We start from the raw sequence: 16,969 nt of genomic DNA on the forward strand, positions 1-16,969 counted from the left end.
GCCCAGTAAAACCAGGAAAATGCTACCTTTATTAGGTTTCTAGAATAATGAGCAAGAAAATTAACCCTGGGTCAAGTTTGCCTTTAGTGAAGGATAAATAGTTTTGTTAACCCTTTACCCACAAGGGATAAAAGAAACATTAATCAAATAATCACAAAACTGATTGCTCAGACAGGGACTATACCAAACTAAAGTTTTGATTATTGATTTTTTTCCTGAGAAGGCATAATTTATACTATTATAATGGTACACAGTAAAGAAGGTGCCCTCTATTTCTTTTTACTTGCCTGGAAAACTTTTATTCTCCTCACAGTTTGATCTCAACCCAGTTCTCCAAATAAGAGATAGAGACATCACAAGAAAAACAGGGACATGCCCTGAAGAGGGTGGATGCTATGGGGACTGGAAAGAGTGAAAGCATGTCTGCAAAACAGGACAAACTGGATTTGGCTAAATCCCAGAGTGAGAAGCAGTATAGGAGCTGACTTAAGAGAGATCAATTGGAGGAAGATGGTGAATGGTCTGGAATTGAAAGCTAAGGAATTTGAAGTTTATTTACTAGGCAATAAAGAAATACTACAGATTTACAAACAAGGAAAAGAGTTTAGGCAGCTCTTTATGTTTTGGCTTATGGATTTGTGTTAATACTAACATTATCTAAATTAAAAATAAAATAATTTTTGTAACAAGTCATTCAAGTCAGAAAGTGAATAAAAGGAAATCACATATCTGGGCACAAATTTTGAGTCACTGTTATGTTTGTAAGCAGGATGGTCCAGGCTGCGGGGATGAAGGGAATAGTGTTACATTTACTGCCCACATTCTCAGGGGCTCTGTTCCTCTCCATGGACTGCAGGGATTCCCTTCCTAGCCCCAGTGTCCACAACTCACGTGTTAGTTTCTGGCACTCCTTATGCTTGGGTGACCTGCACTGAGGCTCACTGTCACCTGCCTGGGGCAGCACTGCCCACCGCCCCACCCAGCGCAGCAGCCTAACCACCCTCAGGGAGATGCTGAAGTCCACACAGGCTGCCCCTGTGTCCTCTGTTATGTTTATCTGGGAACTGTTCATCCTCCCTGACCCAATTAAGCCAACATTCTCCTGTTTTCTAGCCTCATCTTTAAAGCTGTTTGGGTTTTCTTTTAGTTTTTATTTAGGCATGTTTTTGGAGATAGGGTCTCACTCTGTTGCCCAGGTTAGATGGCAGGCTAGTGAGCTATCTCTGCTCACTACAACCTTGACTTCCTGGACTCAAGCAGTTCTCCCGCTTCAGCCTTCTGAGTAGCTGGGACCACAGGTGCACACAACCACTTCAGGCTGATTTTGCTAATTTTTTTTTCAGACACAAGGTCTTGCTATGTGGTCTAGGCTGGTCTCGAAATCCTACGCTCAGGCGATGCTCCTGTGTCACCATCCCACAGTTCTACGATTACAAGCGTGAGCCACTGCACCTGGCCAGTTTTCTCTTTTATAATGGAATCTCTCTAGGACCTGAGACCATCCTTCCAGGGAATCCCTCTGTTTCTTCCTCAACACTTGATGTATGCCTACCCTGCCATCTGACAATTTTGCGGGTAACACAGCTCACTATGTTTCCATTACTCCTTTATCCTTAAATCTTGAGTATCCCCTTTCTGTGTAGGACACATAAAAGCTCATTGCTGAGGTCATCTCTTCTCTGTCCCAGAAGATGATAGGAGAAGTTTAAGTCATGTGTAACCCTCTGACTTCTGAGTCAGCCTAATGTTGGAAATTCCTAAAAGCCAATTTCCAGATGTTGTCCCTGGTTCTCGCAGATCTTTAATTGCTTTCTTCTCTCTCCCACTCTTCAGCAATCCAAGACAAATTGTCTTTCCAAGAAAGTGATCGAAAAGAAAGAGAAGAGAGTCCTGACATCAAACTAAGTCTTAAACAAGGTAAAAATGACAGAATAAAAACGGTTTATCATCTGCTAAGAGGAAAAGGAGACAAGGGAGGTGAGGGCCCAAGGTTCTGAGGGGAAATTGTGAAACAGGGAAGACATAGGGAAGGACCATGGAGAAGTCAAGGAGGGGGTTGTATGAGCTCCTAATCAGATGCAGGGTCCTGGAGAAGTGGCCATAACAAGACATTATTGGCTCAATAACCATGAAGGAACCAGAGCCAAGTGTGTCAGTAGGCCAGATTTACAGATGCTAACTACCTAGATGTAATTGTGATTTAGAAAGGTCCCTGTGGGAGGTCAGTATGAAGCTGTGAAGTGTTAAGAACCACAGCCCATGGCCCATGGTCAACATCAAAGAGGAGACCCTTAGGGGAAGAAAAGCTCCTGTTTTATCTGTACTCACATTCTCAACACCTTTGACACCAAACATGTGGAGAACCTCCCCACACCAACCGGTTCTCCAATTCCCTGCAGAATTGTGTACCCCATCCTTAAGGGCTTTCCAAAAGTCACCTTATTAACATAAACTCAGGTTTGGTTGAAATGGGGTTTTTATGCATAACAGGAAGTGCTCTTTTGACTTTCATCACTTAGGATGTTTCAAGGGTTTTAGGAGCTCTGGCCAGGAGCAGGGGATGAAGACTGAAATATATATTTCTTATTATATCACAGGAGATAATTGGTGATGGCAGAAGAGGGGACCCATTTAAATGTGGGGATGTTGTTCAAGAGCAGGAATATTCAAAGAGAAAGGCACTCATGTAGAGAGACTCAGAGAGGAAGTGGTGCAGATGTGGAGAGGATATAGATATTGAGAGATAGAGAGAGAAGGAAGGAGGGGAAATTAAAGAAAGAGTGAAAAAGGCATAAAGGACAACAAAAATAACCATGTTATTAACAGCTCACTTTGATTAAACGTCTATTCTATGGCAATTGTGAGTTTAATGCTCCTGACTGCCATGGAGATTTGTATTCCTTATTGTCCATTTTGTAGATAAGAAACTGAAATCTGGACAGACCACTTACGAAGTTTGCCTAGGGTCAGATGAGCAAGGAAGAACCCCCCTAGGCATTCTAAGCCAGAGCCTTGTTCTTAACTCTGTGATACCCATGGAACCTAATAATAAAAGCAGAAACATAAAACGCAAATGAGGAAATTTATGCAGAAAGAAAGATACAGAAAAAAAAAATACCATGACTGAAGGAAATGGTGGCAACTCAGACACAGAATCCTCATAGAAAGACCAACCAGAAAACGTGAACAGATGTGGAGTGGAAGGGTGTGGTGTAAACGCAGATAAGGACAAGACATCCAGGGCTTATGATTTTTCAGCTTTACAATGGCTTTATTGAGGTATTAAGTGCATTTTTGACTTATGAGATTTTCAATTTATGTTGGGTTTATGGAGGTGTAGCCCCATCATAACTGTAGGAGCATCTGTGCTGATTTATCCTTTGGATATATATTCAGCAGTGGGACTGATGGATCATATGGTAGTTCTATTTTTACTTTTTTTGAGGAAACTCCGTACTGTTTTCCATAATGGCTGTACTAATTTACATTTCCACTAACAGTGTACAAGAGTTTCCTTTTCACCATATCCTCACCATTTATCATCTTTAGTCTTTTTGATAATAGCCATTCTAACCTGTATGTGGTGATAGTCATTGTGGTTTCAATTTGCATTTTCTTGATGATTTGTGATGCTGGGCATTTTTTCACATACCTGATGGTCATTTGTATGTGTTCCTTTGAGAAATATCTGTTTGAATCCTTTGCCCACTTTATAATCTGTTTATTTGTTTTTGTTTTTTTTTTTAGTATGGAGTTGGTTGAGTTCCTTACATATTTTAGATATTAGCCCTTATCAGACGTATGGTTTGCAAATATTTTCTCCCTTCTGTAGGTTGTCTCTTCACTCTGCTGATTGTTTCCTTGCCCATGCAGAAACGTTTTAGTTTGATGTAGTCTCACTTCTTTATTTTTGCTTTTGTGATTGTGTTTTTGGTGTCATACCCAAAAACATAATTGCTCAGACCAATGTCATGGAGCTTTTCCCCTGTTTTCTTCCAGTAGTTTTGCAGCTTCAGGTATTAAATTTAAATATTTAATCCATGTTGGGTTGATTTTTTAATATGGCATGAAATAGGGTCTAATTTCATTCTTCTGCACGTGAAGATCCAGTTGTCCCAGCATCATTTATTAAAGACTGTCCTTTCCCCATTGCGTGTTCTTGGCACCTTTGTTGAAAATCAGTTGACCAAAAATGCATGGATTCAAGCTCTCTATTTTGTTCCATTTGTCTATGTGTCTATTTTATGCAAGTACCATGTTCTTTTGATTATTATAGCTTTGTAGTATATATTGAAGTCAGGTAGTGTGATGCTTTCAGCTTTGTTCTTTTTGCTTAAAATTGCTTTGGCTAGTTGGGGTCTCTTGTGCTTTTATACAAATTTTTAATTGTTTCTCCATTTCAGAAAAAAATGTCTTTGGAACTTTTATATGATTTGTGCTGAATCTTTAGAGCACTGTGGATAGTATGAACATGTTAAGAATATTAATTAATCCAATCCATGAACATGGGGTATCTTTCCATTTTTTGTTCTTCTTCTATTTTTTTAATCAACATTTTAGAGTTTTCAGTGTACAAATATTTCACCTCCTTGGTTAAATTTATTCTTAAGTATTTTCATTGTAAATTGGATTGTTTTCTTGATGCCTTTTTCAGATAGTTCATTGTTAGTGTATAGAAATGCAACAGATTTTTTTATGTTGATTTTGTATCTTGCAACTTTACCAAATTTATTAGTTCTAGCAGTTTTTTGGTAGAGTCTTCAGGGTTTTCTCTATATAAGATCATGTCATCTACAATTAAGAACAATTTAACTTCTTCCTTTCCACTTTGGATGTCTTTTATTTCTTTTTCTTGCCTAATTGTTCTGTCTAGGACTTGCAGTAGTGTGTTGACTAGAAGTGACGAGAATGGACACCCTACTCTTGTTTCTGATCTTAGAGGGAAAACTTTCAACATTTTACTAACGACTATGATGTTAGCTGTAGGCTTGTCATATGTAGATAGTAGTGTTCTGAGGTACATTTCTTCTATAACCATTTTGTTGAAAATTTTTATCATGAAAAAAGTTGAATTTTGTCCAGTGCTTTTTCTGCATCTATTGGGATAATCATATAATTTTTGTCCTTCATTCTATTAATGCAACGTATGACCTTTTAAGATTTGTGTGTTGAACCATCCATGCATCCCAGTGATAAAGCTTACTTGATCGTGGTGAGTGTGCTGTTGAATTTGATTTGATAGTATTTTTTGAGGATTTTTTGCATATGTTTATCAGGGATATCATATATGTTTATCAGGGATACTGGCCTGTAGTTTTCTTTTCTTGTAGCATCCTTGCCTTACTTTGGTATCAGGGTAATGTTGGCTTCATAGACTAAGCCTACAAATAGTCCCCTTATTCAATTTTTTAGACGAGTTTGAAAAGTATCAGTATTTATTATTTAAATGTTTGGCAGAATTCAGCAGTGAAGCCATCTGGTCCTGGGCTTTTGTTTGATGGGTGGTATTCAATTCTGGATTACATCTCCTTACTCATTACTGGTCTGCTCAGGTTTTTATATTTGTGTTGGTAGGTTGTATCTGTCTAGGAATTTACCCATTTCTTCTAGGTTATCCAATTCTTTGGTGTATAATTGTTCATAGCAATCTCTTATGGTCCTTTGTGTGTCTGTAGTATGAATTACAGTGTCTTCTCTTTTATTTCTGATTTTATTCATTTGAGTCTTCTTTCTTTTTTCTTAGTCTAGCTAAATGTTTGTCAATTTTGTTTACCTTTTCAAAAACCAACTCTGTTTGGTTTATCTTTTCATTGTTTTTCCAGTCTTTATCTCATTTATTTCTGATCTGATATTTATTATTTCCTTCTTTCTACTAATCTTGGCTTTAGTTTTCCTTTTTTGTCTGAAGTTTCCTAAGGTGTAACATTAGGCTGTTTGAGATCTTTCTTCTTTCTTGATGTAGGTGTTTATTGCTACAAACTCCTCTTCTTTGAACTGCTTTTGCTGTATCCCATCAGTTTTGTTATGTTGTGTTTCCATTTTCATTTGTCTCAATATTTTTTTAAATTTCCTTTTAATTTATTCATTGGCCTATTGGCTGCTCAAGAGTGTGTTTAATTTCCACATATTTACAAAATTAAAAAACTCTTCTTGTTATTGATTTCTACTTTTATATCATTGTGGTCAGAAAAGATATCTGATATAATTTCAACCTTCGTGACTTTAAATTTGTAGCCTAATGTATGATTTATCTTGGAGAATGTTCCATGTACAAGTGAGAAGAATGTATATTTCACTCCTGTAGAATAGAATGTTCTTTATGATGCTGTTAGGTCTATTTGGTATAAAATATAGTTTACATTTTATTTGTCTTTGTGCATTTTCTGTCTTAATGATCTATCCAGTGCTGAAAGTAGGGTATAAAAGTCTTTTACTATTATTGTATTACAGTCTGTCTCACCTACAAATCTATTAATATTTATTTAATATATATTTGGTTGCTCAGATGTTGGGTGCATATATATTAGTGTGCAATTATTATGTCATCTTAACAAATTGACTCCTTCATCATTATATAATGATCTTCTTTGTCTTGTTTTAGTATTCAATTTGAATTTATCTCATCTGATATAAGTATAGCTACTCCTTCTTTCTTTGGTTTGCATTTGCATGGAATATTCTCTTCTATCTTGTCATTTGTAGTTTATGTGTATCCTTAAAAGTGAAGTGAGTGTCTTGTAGGCCATAGATACTTGAGGTTTTTTTTATTATTATTCATTCAGCCACTCTGTCTTTTGATTGGAGAATTTAATCCATACTTAATATAATATAACTATTTATACTTAACATAATTATTCCTAGGCAAGTACCTACTACAACCATTTTATTGGTTGTTTTTGGATTATTATTATTATTATTATTATTATTATTATCTTTGGAGACGGAGTCTCACTCTGTCACCCAGGCTAGATTGCAGTGGTGTGATCTTGGCTCACTGCAACCTTTGCCTCCGGATTCAAGCAATTCTCCTGCCTCAGCCTCCTGAGTAGCTGGGACTACAGGCGCATGCCACCAAGCCTGGCTAATTTTTTGTATTTTAGGTGAGATGGGGTTTCACCATGTTACCCAGGCTGGTCTTGAACTCCTGAGGCAATCTGTCCACCTCGGCCTCCCAAAGTGCTAGGATTACAGGCGTGAGCCACCATGCCCAGCCTGCTTTGTAGATTCTTTATTCCTTTCTTTCTCTCTTCCTTCGTTTGTGATTAAGTGATTTCCTCTAGTGGTGTGCTTTGACTCCTCTTTAGCTTTTGTGTAAATACTATAGGTTTTTGCTTTGTGGTTAACATGAAGCTTACAAAAAATATCTTATAGTTATAATAGGCTGTTTTAAGCTGATAGCCTACAAAAACTCTGTATTTTACTCTAACCTCTCATTTTCTTTTCTTTTCTTTTTTTTTTTTTTTTTTTTTTTTTTTTTTTTTTTTTTTTTTTTTTTTTGAGACAGAGTCTCACTCTGTCTGTCACCCAGGCTGGAGTGCAGGGGCATTATTATGTCTCACTGTAGCCTTGACCTCCTAGGCTCAGGCTACCCTCCTGCCTCAGCCGTCCAAGTAGCTGAGACCACAGGTGCGTGCCACCACACCTGGCTAATTTTAAAAATTATTTGTAGAGACAGTGTATCACTGTGTTGACCAGAGTGGTCTTGAACTCCTGGGCTTCAATGATCCTCCCACCTCAGCTTCCCAAAGTGCTGAAATTACAGGTGTGAGCCACTGCACCCAGTCTCATATTAAATTTTTTATATCACAATTTACATCTTTTTATATTGTGTGTTCCTTAACAAATTATTGTAGCTAGGCTGGGTGCGGTGGCTCATGACTGTAATCCCAGCACTTTGGGAGGTTAAGGTGGGCGGATCACGAGGCCATCCTGGCCAACATGATAAAACACCATCTCTATGAGAAATACAAAAATTAGCTGGGCATGGTGGCACGTGCCTGTAACCCCAGCTACTGGGGAGGCTGAGGCAGGAGAATCGCTTGAACCAGGGAGCTGGAGGTTGCTGTGAGCTGAGATCACACCACTGCACGCCAGCCTGGCAACAGAGAGAGAGACTCCATCTCAAAAATAAATATATTGTAGGTATTATTATTTTTAAGTTTTGTCTTTTAACTTTTATACTAGAGATGTAAGTGGTTTACACACCACCATTACAGTATTAGCATATACTGTATTTTGACTGTGGACTTATTTTAACAGTGAATTTTGTATTTTCTTGTGTTTTTATTTTATTAGTTAGCATCTTCTTCTTTCAGCTTAAATAATTCCCTTTAGTCTTGTAAAGCAGGTCTAGTGGTAATGAACTTTCTTAGCTTTTGTTTGCCTAGAAAAGTCTTTACCTCTCCTTCATTTCTGAAGGACACCTTTGCCAGATACAGTATTTTGGTGGGCAGTTTTTTTCTTCAGCACCTTTAATATGTCATTTCACTGTCTCCTGGTGTGTAAAGTTTTTGCCAAAAAAGTTCATTGCTATCTTTATTGAAACTCCCGTATATGTTATTTGCTTCTGTTCTCTTGCTGCTTTCAGGATCCTCTCTAAGTTCTTGAATCTTGACAGCTCATGTTGGTGTATTCTTGTTTAGATTGAATCTTTTGACCTTCCAGTACCTGAAGATTTATGTTTTTCATCAGATTTGCAAAGTTTTATGCTATTATCTCTTTAAATAATCTTTCTATCCCTTTGTCTTTCTCTTCTCCTCTATGAATTTCTGCAACTCAAACATTTGCTCTTTTCACAGTCTCATAAATCCTGTAAGTGTTCCTTATTACTTTTCATTCTTTTTTCTTTTTCCTTCTCCAGCTGTATTTTCAGACAACCTGTCTGAGTTCAAATTCTTTCTTCTACATGATTAATTCTGATATTGATGCTCTTTGTTGCATTTTTTCATTTTATTCGTTGTATTTTTCAGCTCCAGAATTTCTGTTTCTTTTTAAAAATAATTTCAATCTCTGCTAAATTTCTCATTTTGGTCATTTATTGTCTTCCTGATTTCAGTGAATTGTTTCTTGGTATATTCTTGAAGTTTGCTGAGATTCCTTAAAACAATCATTGTAAATTCTTTGTGAAGCAGTTTGTTATCTTCATTGCTTTGGGGTGAGCTATGAGGAGATTATTGTGTCCTTTTGATGGTGTTATGTCTCTTTGGCTTTTCACATTTCTTATTACCTTGCATTTATATCTGTGCATTTAAGGAAGTAAGGACTTATTTCAGCCTTTGTAGATTGGCTTTGTCTGGGAAAGCCTTTCACCCTACTTAGAAATTCTAGGAAGTACATCTTGCATAGACCAAAGAAAGGCTTGCTGCTGAAGGTGCTTAGGATAATCAGTGGGCAGGTCTATGCTGGGGCAGGCCTTGAGCCAGAGTCTGCAGGGATCTACACCACTGGTGCAGCCCTCTTCAGGCACTTCAGTGAGCCTGAAGACCAGTGCATGAGAGGCAGCTTGGTACTGGGATGAGACTGAAGGCCAGAGCCACTGGTAGTAGTCTGGGTTCACTGAGGCTGAAGTAGTGCTGGGGCAGGCTGGAGACTGCATCTGTAAGGGCTGGCCTGGAGCCTGGGGCTTCAGGATTCAGCCTGGGTTCAGTGTGAGCTTGGAGGTTCAGACCATGTGTACCAGCTGGAGTATGTACAAATAAGGAAACTTCTGATTTTATATAGAGTTTTAGGAAACATAGTTCAGGCACTACAGACTTTCAGAAACAGGAGTGTATGAATAGTTTAGCATTTAGCCATCAACACGGGCTTTCTGGAGGGGGCTGCTGCTGATTGGCTGGCCTTCAGATGTGTAGAACTGCCACTGATAGGCTAGCTCTCAGAAATGGTTAGTGATATAAGTAATCAATGGCCAATTAGGACAAGCTGAAACAGTTACTTCTTACTACTTTCTTTTTGGTTGTTTGTTTTCTTGTTTTTGAGACTGAGTCTCTCTCTCTCTCTGTCACCCAGACTGGAGTGCAGTGGCACAATCTTGGCTCACTCACTGCAGCCTCTGCCTCCTGGGTTCAAGTGATTCTCCTGCCTCAGCCTCCCAAGTAGCTGGGATTACAGGCGCATGCCACCACGCCCAGCTAATTTTTGTATTTTTAGTAGAGACAGAGTTTCACCCTGTTGGCCAGGCTGGTCTTGAATTCCTGGATTCAAGTGATTCTCCTGCCTCAGCCTCCCAAGTAGCTGGGATTACAGGCGCATGCCACCACGCCCAGCTAATTTTTGTATTTTTAGTAGAGACAGAGTTTCACCCTGTTGGCCAGGCTGGTCTTGAATTCCTGGCTTAGTGATTTGCCCACCTCAGCCTCCCAAAGTGCTGGGATTACAGGCATGAGCCACCGCACCCGGCCACTTCTTACTGTTTTCAAAGAACATTAGTATTTTCTGGAATGATAAGAGCTTTTTAATTTTTTCTGTTTTACTCTCAGGACTACAAGTAGAAAAATAAAAGTAAAGAAAAGGAGAAGGAGGTGCAAAACATGGGGAGAGCATGGCTGTTATGTGTCAGGCGTGATTATTGGAGTGGGTATATTTTTTTCCAGAGAGCACTTCACCTTGGCTCAGAATATTAGTGTGCGGCATCACAGCACTGGGAACTCTTCTCTGGTCACTGTCTAGAGGCCACCCAAGGAATGTGTGTGACCTCTAGAGGCTGAAAAGACAAGGAAATAGGTTGTCCTCTCCAGACCCCAGAAAGGAATAAAGGCCTACTAACATAATGACTTTAGGCAGTGAGACCCGCGTCACACTTCTCACTGACATAACTGGAAGATAATAAAATACAAAAATAAAAATAAAATAACTTTTTTGTTTCTCATTAGTATCTGGTGAACTAGAAAATTACCAAATGACCAAAGAAGGAGAATCAGAAGAGCTTGCTTCTAGCTTGCTATGATGTGATGTACCAAGTAATTATGACTTAAAAATATTAGAAACAGTTCTGATAATGAAAAAAAGACAAAAGAGGACAAAAAGGGAAACTAAAAGGAAGAGTCAAATATAGGGAGGAGAAGTGAAAGAAGATTTCGGAGGAAAAAGTAGAGAAGAGAGCAGCAACCAGGGTGCAGAAAAGAGGGTTATTGGGGCAAATTAAAAGTTCATAAATCACAGTTTTGCCCCAGGAGCAGAGCGACCAGCATGTGAAAATGAGAAGTGTTCCTATGTCATGTGTTTCTCAGGAGAGGTGCCAGAAAGCCCGGAAGCAAGGAAGGAAAGTGACCAAGCATGTGGCAAAATGGGTAAGGCTGCCTGAGGGCTGTGGGATGGGGTGGCTCCGTGGGCCCCACAGATCCTGGGAAGAGTGGAGGCAGGTGCTCCAGTCCGCCCAGAATCCTGTTCTGTGCATTTGCCTCACCCAAGCCTTTGGGGAACTGCAGACAGGCAAGAGATCATTATAAAGTTTTACTTATCAAGATGGGCTCTGTTGATTACGTATGGGTGACGTCATAGAATGGTGCTCTTTAAAGTGGCAGTTATCCTGTTTATTGCATTAATATGCTAAGTCACACTCAATATTCCATGGAACCCAAGATAACCCAGTGAACTTCTGCTAGTAGATAATAGTGTCATTTTGCTACACCCTAGAAAGGCCTCACCCAAAAGACAACTAGTCCTGGTATTAATTGTCAGGGGGGAAGACTGCAGGTCTACTCTTAGCCCAACATGTATTTTTGATAGAAGACCCAGGGCCCATCCTAGACTCCTAGTTCTCAGTTCGGTGGGTTTTTGGTTCCTCTAGAAGAAGGAGAGAAATGAGTATCCAAACATCTTTATAAACTCAAGCCTTCTGTAGTATACATTGTCCTAAAATCTATAACTTTTATTTATTAATTTCTGTTTCCTCACCACCACTTGTTATTTTCCAGATACTGTGGATATTGCAAACAACTCCACTTTGGGAAAACCCAAGAGGAAAAGAAGTAAGAATAAATAAGAATTTACTTGCTTTTGATGTTACAAATATGTTGTTAATGCCAGAGTTTTAATTTTGTCATTGTTACTATTTCTGTTATTATTTGTAATACTGTGGTAGACAGAAGGATGACCTCCCTAAGATGTCTACCTCCTAATCCCTGGACCTGTAATCTGCTATCTTACATGGCAAACGGGACTTTACAGATACAATTAAGTTAGAGACCTTGAAATGGGGAGATGATCCTGGGTTATGGGGTGGGCCCAATCTAATCTTGTAGGCTTTAAAGAGTGGAGAACTTTTCCTGGCTGTGGAGAAAGGAAGATGTGACTATGGAAGAATCATCAGAAATATGTCATGTTGCAGGCTTTGAAGATGGAAGAGGGAACCAAGGAATGTGGGTGACCTCTAGAAGCTGAAAAAACAAGGAAATAGTTTGTCCTTTCCGGCCCCCAGAAAGGAATGAAGGCCTACACCTTGACTTTAGGCAGTAAGACCCGAGTCACACCTCTCACTGACATAACTGGAAGATAATATATTTGTGTTGCTTTAAACCACTAAATTTGTGGTAGTTCGTTATGGCAGCAATTAAGAGTAATACAGATTTTAGTACTTGGCAGTGGGGTGTGGCTATCACATATTCCTGAAAGTGTTGGGGTGTCTTTGAGATTGGGCAGTGGAAAGAGGTTGGAAGAATTTTAAATAGTGTGATAGGAAAATTCTAGATGAAAAAATGGAAATTAAGTCAATTAATAACCCTACAATGGCCTCTAAGTGCTCAAGTTAAAGAAAGAGTCACATGTACTCACTTTAAATAAAAATCTAGAAATGATGAAGCTTAGTAAGGAAGCTATGTCAAAAGTTGAGATAGGCTGAAAACTAGGCCTCTTGCAGCAAATAATTGGCCAAGTTATGAATGCAAAGGAAAAGTTCTTGAAGGAAATTAAAAGTGCTACTCCAGTGAGCACTTTAATGATAAAGCGAAACAGTCTTATTGCTGATGTGGAGAAAGTTTGAGTGGTCTGGATGAAAGATCAAATCAGCCACAACATTCCCTTAAGCCAAAGCTTAATCCAGAGTAAGGTCTTAACTCTCTTCGCCTCTCTGAAGGCTGTGAGATGTAGAAAGCTTCATAAGAAAAGTCTGAATGTAACAGAGGTTGGTTCATGAGATTGAAGGAAAGAAGCTGTTTCATAACATTAAAGGGCAAGGTGAAGCAGCAAATCCTGATGTAGAAGCTATAGCAGGTTGTCCAGAAGCTCTAGCTAAGGTCATTGATAGAGTTGGCAACACTAAACAACAGATTTACAGCGTAGACTAAACAGCCTTCCATTGAAAGAAGACTCTATCTAGAACTGTTATAGCCAGAGAGGAGAAGTCAATGCCTGGCTTCAAAGCTCCACAGGACAGGATGAGTCTCTTGTTAGAGGCTAATGGAGCAGGTGACTTTCTCTTGAAGCCAATGCTCATTTACCATTCTGAAAGTCCTAGGGCCCTTAAGAATTATTCTAAATCTACTCTGCCTGTGCTCTATAATTGGAATAAAGCCCAGATGAGAGCACATCTGTTTACAGCATGGTTTACTGAATATTTTAAACCCACCATTGAGACATACTCCTCAGAAAAAAAGACTCTTTTCAAAATACCACTGTTCATTGACAGTGCACATAGTCATCCAGGAGCTCTGATGGAGGGGTACAAGGTGATTAATGCTATTTCCATGCCTGCTAACACAACATCCATTCAGCAAGCCCATGAGTCAAAGAGTAATTTCAACTACTGAGTCTTAATATTTAAGAAATACATGTTGTAATGCTATAGCTGTCTTTATACATAGTGATTCCTCTGATGAATCTGGGCAAAGTCAATTGGAAACCTTCTGGAAAGGATTCACCATTTCACATTGCGATTAAGAACATTCATGATTCATGAGAGGAGGTCAAAATATCAACATTAGCAGGAATTTGGAAGAAGTCGATTACAACCCTTATTAATGACTTTGATGGGTTTAAGACTTCAGTGGAGGAAGTCACTGTAGATGTGATGGAAATATCAAGACAACTAGAATTAGAAGTGGAGGTTGCAGTGGTTCACACCTGTAATCCCAGCACTTTGGGAGGCCAAGGCGGGCAGATCACCTGACATCAGGAGTTCAAGACCAGCCTGGCCAATATGGTGAAACCCTGTCTCTACTAAAAATACAAAAATTAGCTGGGCGTGTTGGCTTGTGCTTGTAGTACCAGTTAGTCAGGAGGCTGAGGCAGGAGAATCCCTTGAACCCGGGAGGCAGAGGTTGCACTGAGCAGAGATTGCACCACTGCACTCCAGCCTGGGCAATAGAGTGAGACTCCATCTCAAAAAAAAAAAAAAAAAAAAAAAGATGTGGGGCCTGATGATGTGACTGAATCGCTGCAATCTCATGATAAAACTGAGTGGATAAGGAGTTGTTTATTATGGATGATTAAAGAAAGTGGTTTCTTGAGATGGAATCTGCTCCTGGGAAAGATGCTGTGAACATTGTTGAAATGACAACAAGGGATTTAGAATATATTAGTTGATAAAGCAGCAGCAGGTTTTGAGAGAATCTACTGTGGTAAAATGCTATCAATAGCTTTACATGTTACAGAGAAATCTTTCGTGAAGTCCATCAACACAGCAAACTTCATTACTGTCTTATTTTAAGAAATTGTCACAGCCACCTCAACATTAATCAACCACCACCATGATCAGTCAGCAGTCATCCACACCCAGGCAAGACCCTTTACCAGCAAAGAAATTATGATTTTCTGAAGGCTCAAATGATTGTGAGCATTTTTTGAGCTATAAAGTATTTTTAATTAAGGTATGTCCATTGATTTTTTAAGACATAATGCTATTGCATACTTAATAGACTACAGTATAGTGTAAACATAATTTTCATATGCACTGGGAAACCAAAAAAATTGTGTCTTGCTTTATTGCAATATTCACTTCATTGCAGTGTTCTGAAACCAAACGTGCAATATTTCTAAGATATACCTATATGTTTTATCCCAAAGATGTTTGAAATTTTTATCTGATCAAATCTGTCAGTCTTTTCGTTTGTGGTTTCCAGGTTTTGTGTACAATTTACAAATATATTATCCTCCTCATAATTTGAAAACATTTTTACTTACTTATAGAATATTTGAAATACTTTTTAATGTTTAAATCTATAACACACATAGAATTCATTTATTGGTGTATGACGTGAGATGATAATTAAGAGATATAACCCCAATACTTTTTTCTTCTTGATTTGAAACATGATTTTGTATATATTTTCCAATATACACAGATCTGTGTCTTATCACATTTCTTTATCCATTCATCTGTTGATGGAGACTTAGGTTGTTTCTATGTCTTAACTACTGTGAATTTGCTGCAGTGAACATGGGGGTGCAAATATCTCTTTGGTTTCATTTCCTTTGGATACATATCCCCAAATTAGATTTCTGAATGGCATGTTTTTCTATTTTTAATTTTTTGAGAAACCTGCATACTCTTTTCCGTAATTTACATTCCCACTTACAGCATACAGGGGTTCCTTTTCTCCACACCCTCACCTATACTTGTTATCTCTTGCCTTTTTGGTAATAGCTATCCTAATAGGTGTGAGGTGATATTTCATTATAGTTTTGAGTTACATTTCTCTCATGGATGGTTAGTGATATTGAGTGCTTTTTTATAACCCATTGGCTATTTATATGTCTTCTTTGGGAAAAAGTTTATTCAGATCCTTTGCCCATTTTTAAATTAGGTTATGACATGATTTTGTTTTGTTTTTTGCTATTGAGTTATGTGAGTTCCTTATATATTCTGGGCAATAACCCTTATCAAATACATGGTTTGCAAATATTTTCTCCTATTCCGTAGGTTGCCTTTTCATTTTTAAAATTATTTCCTTTGCTGTACAAATCTTTTAGTTTGATGCAGTTCCACTTGCTTATTTCTGCTTTTGTTGCCTGTGTTTCTGGTGTCTTATCTAAAAAATAATTGCCCAGACCAAAATCGAGGAGTTTTTCCCTGTTTTCTTCTTTGAATTTTATGGTTTCATGTTTGACATTTAAGCCTTTAATCTATTTGGAGTTAATTGTTGTATATGATGCAAGCCAAATATCTAATTTCATTATTTTGCTTGTGGATATTCAGTTTTCTTAGCACCATTTATTGAAGAGGCTATCCTTTCTCCATTATTTATTCTTGGCACCCTTGTCAAGATTAAGTGCCCCTTCTTGACATTTGTATTTATCACACTGCTGGAAGTCCTAGTTAGAGCAATTAGGCAAGAAAAAAAAGTCATCCAAATTGGAAAGAAGTTAAAATGTCTCTGTTTCCAGGTGACATTATCTTCTACGTAGAAAACCCTATAGACTCCACCAAAAAACTGTTGGAACTAATAAATGAATTCAGTAAAGTTGCAAGATTTAAAGATCAGTTGTGTTTCTACACAGTAACAATGAACTATCCAAAAAAAGAAATTAAGAAAACAATCCCATTTACAATAGCAACAAAAAGAATAAAATGGGAACAAATTTAACCAGAGGTGAAATATTTGCACACTGACAACTATGACACTGATGAAAAAAATTGAAGAAGATGCAAATAAATGGAAAGACATCTCCTGTTCATAAACTGGAAGAATATTGTTAAAATGTTCATACCACCCAAAGTGATCTAGATAGTCAATGAAATCTCTATCAAAATTTTAATGACATTTTTCACAGAAATAGGAAAAAGGAATCCTAAAATTTGTATAGAACCATAAAGACCCAAATAGTAAAAGTAATCTTGAAAAAAAGGAACAAACCTGGAGGCATCACACCGTATGATTTTAAACTATATTGCAAAGCAAGAGTAATCAAAACAGTGCTGGCATAAAAACACACATAAACCAATGGAATAGAATAGCGAACCCAGAAATAAACTCATGAATGTATGTTCAAGTAATCTTTGATAAGGGCACCAACAATAGGATTTTCTTTATGT

At 38.0% G+C, this 16,969-nt stretch overlaps 1 protein-coding gene across 17 annotated transcripts in view; it reads left to right on the plus strand.

Moving 5' to 3' along the window:
- The window catches only part of SP140L (SP140 nuclear body protein like), an 81,583-nt gene that overhangs the window by 37,867 nt on the left and 26,747 nt on the right, over positions 1-16,969 (plus strand). For 8 of the 17 annotated variants that reach the window (XM_003309504.6, XM_016950672.4, XM_016950671.4 and 5 more), the window contains 3 exons: positions 1,834-1,917; positions 11,229-11,288; positions 11,916-11,969. In XM_003309504.6, the coding sequence (XP_003309552.1) occupies positions 1,834-1,917; positions 11,229-11,288; positions 11,916-11,969 (198 nt within the window). Of the gene's footprint in view, positions 1-1,833; positions 1,918-11,171; positions 11,289-11,915; positions 11,970-16,969 lie in introns of all 17 variants that reach the window. The other 9 variants (XR_010150249.1, XM_063791754.1, XM_016950670.4 and 6 more) reach the window with 2 other exon arrangements.

The sequence above is a fragment of the Pan troglodytes genome, chromosome 13, assembly GCF_028858775.2.
Source record: "Pan troglodytes isolate AG18354 chromosome 13, NHGRI_mPanTro3-v2.0_pri, whole genome shotgun sequence".
Lineage (NCBI taxonomy): Eukaryota > Metazoa > Chordata > Mammalia > Primates > Hominidae > Pan > Pan troglodytes.